The following is a 6,286-nucleotide window of genomic DNA, read 5'->3' on the forward strand; positions in this document are numbered from 1 at the left end:
TTCACAGCCCAAATTAAAAGGGAACAACCTGCCCACTGCACCACATCAAGCCCGCCAAGGCCAAAAATAGATCCAAGGAGATGTGAGCAAGAAGGATGCGGTTCCTCCAGTTCAAACCCAGGAAAGACCTGAACTGTGGGGCTTTCCAGAAAGACGTGGTCACGGTGACACATCCCCTCTCTCCCGTGGGGAGTGGGTGCCCGTAAGGAGTGGCGGGTGTCCTCCCGCCCTGTGCCTCAGCCCTGGAGGAGCCCCATCAGTGGGCAGGGAGGGTGGGGGACACATTCTTTTGTGGGAGCTGCAAAGGCCTTCGTGGCAACCCTGCATAGATGGGAAACTGAGGCCCAGGGAAGCAGAGACTTGCTGGGGGTCACGTGTCAGGTTAGGGGCCTGGACTAACCTGACATGTGGACTTTGCAGACTTGGAGCCCATGTAAAATGAGAGGCCCTGGACTACCTCTGGGTGGCAATTCTGAGATGGGGGGCGGTCACCTGTTCACAAGATTCTTTCATCAACAGGTGCCTGAGAGGTGGCCTGCTGAGGCCACTGTCCTCCAGGCAGGGCTCTGTGGCGACTCGGGTCCCAGGGCAGGGCCAGGGTGATCTGCAAAGACGGGGAGGCTGGCCTTGCTTCTGTGCCACCCGCCCAGGCCCAGGCTCCTTCGCCTGGCTCTGGGCACTCCCTGCTTTCCCGCTGCCTTCCTCTTTCCCTCAACTTTGCCAGGCTGCCCTGTGGCCATGCGGGGGCAGGGGGTACAGTCTGGGGGTTGCCATGAGACGCATATTTGGTCCCTGTTCTCAGGTTATTCGTGGTTTCCTGGAGAGTAGCAGAAAGAGGGGTTAGATGTGCCCCCAGATCAGACAGGCAGAATCCTAAGGAATACAGACGATCAAGGCTGAGGGCTCTAATCATGGAAGGAGTCTGTCTCTTTGGGAGGAGGAGGAGTAGGAAGAGTCAGACTTATGGAAAACCCTGCCCATCTCTTTTAAAAGAAGAAATGGGGGTGAGTATATTCTATGCTGAGGGTACAATGTGAGCAAAGGCACGGAAGTCAGACGCAATATATCAGCTCCCATTTATTATTCTCCTACCGTGTGGCAGGCACGAGGCTGGCCTGACTGCATGTTTCACTTAGTCCTACACAACCCTGGGAGGTAGCCCTTATGAACCTTGTTTTAAAGGTGAGGAAATGAGGTGCAGAGACTTTAAAAGGAAACTGTGTGATGTCTCACAGCTCCCCAGTGGCAGAGTCAGGATTAAAATCCAGGTTTAATATATCCACAGAGGAATGTGTACAAGCATGTCCAGATAGCTTTATGAACAACCCAAAACTGGAAACAACCCAAATGTCCCTTAATAAGAATGGTTTGCAACGCAAACAACTCATTTATATGAGAACAACATATATAACAAAAACATGGATGAATTTCAAGAAAATATGTTGTGTGAAAGACTAGACCCAGAGTATGTACTGTATGATTCCATTCACACGAAGTTCAAGAACAGATCAAAGGAATGTTTCATGATAGAAATCAGAAAGTGGCTGCCTGAGGAGATTGGCTGGTAGAAATAGGGTTCCCAGGGGCACTTGTGTTATATGTTCCTCTGTGGTCTGAATTTTGTACAATGAGCATGCATTATTTGTAAACCCCAAAGCAATAAAGACACTTTAAAAACAGGATTCTGTTTACAACACACATTCAACACAGTCTAGCTCAGCAGCACGTACTGTGCCTAACGATGGCCCCTGGACTCGGGGGAGAGGCCACTTCTGTGTAGGACAAGAGCAGAAGATGTGCAGGCAGGGAGTTGACCAGCTGTGTGGCCTTGGGAAAACCACCTAGCTTCTCTGAGCCTCACTGTCTTCTTATTAAACAAAGATGTGACAGTAAATGTGAGATGAAATGAAAGGACAGACATGGAGGTTCTGGGCATGTGGTCATCACTGGGTGTCATCTCACACAATCGCTGAACAGCCCCTAAGGTGGGTACCGTGAGTATATCCGTTTTATAGAGGAGACTGAGGTTCTGAGAGGTGGACTGAAAATCCAGATCACACCGGGGGTAGTGGGTGGAGTCAAGATGCAAATTCTGTTGAGTCCCAGGTCAGAACCCCCAGCCCAGTCCTGCCTGCCCTCCCACTGTCCTTTCCCTCCCGGTTTCCAGAGAGAGGCGTCACTGTCTAGACCACGTGACAATCACCTTGTGGCTGATGTACTGTTATCTGTCTCTCCCACTGGAAGGTCAGCTCCACAAGGGGGGACTTAGTTTCATTCCCTGTTATAATCCAGGAACTAGAACAGAGCCTGGCACTGAGCAGGTACTACATGACTATTTGTGGAGTGAATTCAGGAAAATATGCAAGAATTGCCTACTAAAGAACCAAAGAAAGTGACCCTGGGGCTCACGGAGGTGAGGTCAGGGGGCTGAGCAGGACCCGGGCCAGGTCCCTTGCTCGCACTGAGCCCGGCGCCTCCCGAATCCAACAGCCCCAGCTCATCCCCACCCCCGTCCTCAGCCCCCCAGGATCACGGGAGTGAATTAGTCCAGTCCAGGGAAGGGGCAGGACAAAAGTGAAGATGGCCCATCCAGTTCTGACTACACTTCTGCCTGCAGTGCCATTTGTGCCTCAGTTTCTCACTCTGGAGCATGGGCACCTGGTGCTCCCAGGACAGGAGGCGGAGACGGGCTCAGGAGGAACATGCAGAGGTGGTCTCTCCTGCCTCATTCCTCCCTCAGGACTGGCTGGGCCGGCTCAGGCACTCGGGGGTCCCGCCAGTCACACGGAGCTGGGCGGAGGGATGGGTGGTGGTGTGAGAAGCTGCCTCCGAGGAGCCACAGGGCCGGAGCTGGGAGGCACCTCGTTGTTCTGACACCATCGCTGTGGACTGGACAGGAAAGCAGAGGCCCAGAGAAGGGAAGGGGCGTGGCTCGGGACGTGCAGGAGTCCACGGCAGGCCCAGGAGGGACAAGAACCTGGGCGCTGCCTCCTAGATCAGGGCCTCTTCCCCTGAGCTCAGGCGGCACCAGGGACAGGCTCCATCTGCTCCTCGAGGGCACCGGCCCCGTCACTGTGTCCTGGCCAAGGGGAGCCAAGAGTCCACAGGCGGAGATCGACAGGCAGGCCAGGCAGGGCCCAGCTCTGACCGCGGCCCTGGCCCCCAACACGGGCCCTGTCAGTCACGACACGGCTCCTAAAGCATCTGCTCAAAAGCAGAGGCCTGACCCCTGGACGGCACGCCCAGGCCTCTGGGTCCTACAGGTGCCACTGATGGTCAGGGGCCCGGCAAGCACCAGGCCCGGCTGGCTTCTCAGGAACTGATGAGGCCAATAGCAGAGGTGGAGCTGGAGCCAACAGGTGTGGGAGCCTCGGCGTGGGCACTGATGCCACAGCGACTCTGCTATTAGACTCCACGGTGGTTCAGGGGCCGCTGACCTTCAGGGGCCTGGAGCCGGGGCCTCCAACAGAGGAAACAATCCTGGTAGGTTCTAATCCCCCACATCAGCCTAGGTAATTACCAGTTAAAACTACTCGAACTGAAGGCGTTTTACTAGTGCAATTAGTACATGAGAATAAAGAAGGCCCTCAGACAGCTGGCTGGACTGCCCACAGGCCAGGCTTCCACTGAACAAAGATCTGCTTGTTAATCCACAGCGTCAGAGGCCTTAGATCTTCATGAAACACACAGAGGTGGTGTGGGAAGAAACTGGGATTTGGAATCCACAGCCTGGATGATGCCATGGACGTGCTGTGTGGCCCTGGGTCGGTTATTTAACCTCTCTGAGCCCATGAAATAAGGCTGGAAAAACAGCTTCACAAGTTGCTGCATGGATGAAATGAGTATTTATAGGACTATGGAACTTCAAATGTTAGTTTTTATTCAAAAACAGATAGAAACACCTTTGGTTGGCTTTAAGAATCTGTTTCTGGGTTTCACATGTCTATAAGACATGTGGGGACATTTCCATCACATCCACACCAAGGCTGAGCAGCAGCTGGGAGGGTCTGGGATCAGCACTGACCAGGGCCAGGTTCACCCTAAAAAGGGGGCTGACTTTCTGCCCCTCCCCCTCTGTCAACCTATCACACAACAACTCTGAGGATAGATCACTAGGAGCCCCATTTTACAAGGAGAGATCTGAGGCTCAGAGAGGGCAAGGGACTTGCCTAAGATCACAGAGCAGAAGCAGGAGGGCAACCAGCTCCTCCTGAGCTCAGGGTGCTGCTCGACTCACAGCAGCAGCTCCCACCAGGGCTGTGCACCCCTTGCCCCAGGGGATGCTGGGGGAAGAGGGACATGGGCTAGGCGGTGACTCACTCAGATGGACGGCTCCCCCGGAGGCATTCTCAGGGTGACTGCATCCACAGCTCTTCTTGGTCCTGAGCCCGGGGTCAGCTTGTCCCCAGCACGGAGCTCCAGCCTCAGTTCCACATGTGGTCGCCTCTGTCCCAAGTCCCCACCCCTGCCCTCTAAGCAGGAAGGTGGCATCTAGAACCCGCCAGCCCAAGTCCTGGGCCTGGCACTGGGCTCTCAGCAGAGGTTAACGGCTGCCTCCTGCTGCTCGCTCCCCCACCTGAGCCCATCACGAGCTCTGGTTTGGGGGGGACGGGCCTTCTTGAGGCAAATGGCTGAAGACCCACAAAACTTACTGTCACTCTGAACCCTGGGTTCCTCTGCCGAAATCCCTCTGAAAGCTCTCTCCACCTTGAAAGCCTGCCCTCCTGACACAGAATGTCACCTCCTTGAGCACTGGATGGAGGGCCAAACAACCTGGGCCTGTCCTGGCTTGGCCACATAGAGGCCACGTGGTCCTGAGCAAGACACTGCCTCTGAGAGCCTCACTGTCCTCACGTCCTCACCTGGGAGATGGGGATGAATATCATGTCGCTCACAGGGCTGTTGGGAGGGTTAAGAGCGGTGCTGTAGGTGAAGGGAGGCTGGTGGCCATGGCAAGGGTCCTCTCCCTGCTCTGGGTCCCACAGCTCTCCCCACCTGGGGCTGAGCTGTAGTCCTTGGGTCCCCAGGTCCAGCCTAGTGTCTGCCTCAGCCCAGACTCCTGCCCCTCACTGGCCACAGACAGGAGGCAAAGCAGGTGGGGGACATATGTTCATGAATGTAGATTAAAGAGAGTTTAGTAATGGAAAACGTTATCTCTGAGAACTTTAAGGGTAAATGGCTCCATGATTTGGAGTATAATTTCTGCAGAGAGGAAAAGCTGGGCTTTACCTGGGAGAACAAAGAGGGTCCAAGCTGCCCATCAGGTCACTCAATGGCCTGGACACTCATTCCATAACAAGCCAAGTCCCGGGTGTGAGCCCAGGGTGACAAGACCACAGTCCCTGCCCCGCCGAGCTCAGAGTCTACTCCTTCCCCACCGCCCCGCCCCCCAGCAGCACCCCGCCCCCAGGTGGCCCAGGGAAGAGGCTGCTGTGGACTCAGAACATCCGGGTCCTCATCTCTACTCTGGTGCTTTGATGATGTGACCAGGGTTTCCCACGCTGAACTTTGTCCCTCTCTTCAGTACCGCCCTTATCACCGTGACAGCATCACAGCTTCTGTTTACTCAGCTGCCTCCCCAGGACCAGACTGTCTTCCTGGCACTGCCCGCGTCCACCCGACACTACACGAATCTTACCGTCGGGTGTGTTTGGCCGCGGGTGAATGTACGCCTCTGGGACTCACATCCCTCATCTGTCCCTGCCGGATCGGCAGCTCACCGACCCCCACCCCCCTGAGACTTCGCTGCCCTGACCTGGTCGGTTTTCCCTCCCGCGGTTCCTCGTCCACGACAAGGTGATTCCCCGCTCCCAGCAGGGCGCTCGCCCTGCCCAAGGTGGCGCACACGCCCCTGCAGCCCGCGCTCAGCCCCCGAGGGGCCCCTCGGCCCGCCGTCCCCCACGCGCCTTCTCGCGGGGTCGCCGCCGCCCACCCCGGGCCCGCTCTCACCCATGTTGACGAAGCTCATGACCAGGTCGGCGCGGCCCAGGCGCCGCTCGGGGGTCCCGCCGTCCTCGTCGTCGTCGCCGGCCATGGCGCGATACAGGTCCAGCATGAAGAGCGGCGCGGACGCGGGCAGCCGGGCGGCGGCGGGCGGCGCGCGGGGCCGGGGCCGCCCGGGCAGCCGGAGCACCGCCAGGATCTCGCGCTGCAGGTCGCGGCGCTCGCGCGGGCCCAGGCGCCGTTGCGGGCAGCTGGGCGAGGGGCGCGGGCCAGAGGCGCCGCCGCCGCTCAGCGCGCACAGCGCCAGGCCCAGCAGCCAGAGCGGCCCGGGGCGCGCGGCCAT

The 6,286-nt window shown here is 57.3% G+C and overlaps 1 protein-coding gene across 1 annotated transcript in view; it reads right to left on the reverse strand.

Moving 5' to 3' along the window:
• The window catches only part of LOC133088706 (bone morphogenetic protein 8B-like), a 42,113-nt gene extending 35,827 nt beyond the window's left edge, over positions 1-6,286 (reverse strand). Inside the window, exon 1 of the mRNA XM_061186750.1 lies at positions 5,950-6,286. Within this exon, the coding sequence (XP_061042733.1) occupies positions 5,950-6,286 (337 nt within the window). The remainder of the gene's footprint in view (positions 1-5,949) is intronic.

This window comes from Eubalaena glacialis, chromosome 3 (assembly GCF_028564815.1).
Source record: "Eubalaena glacialis isolate mEubGla1 chromosome 3, mEubGla1.1.hap2.+ XY, whole genome shotgun sequence".
In the NCBI taxonomy this organism is placed as follows: domain Eukaryota; kingdom Metazoa; phylum Chordata; class Mammalia; order Artiodactyla; family Balaenidae; genus Eubalaena; species Eubalaena glacialis.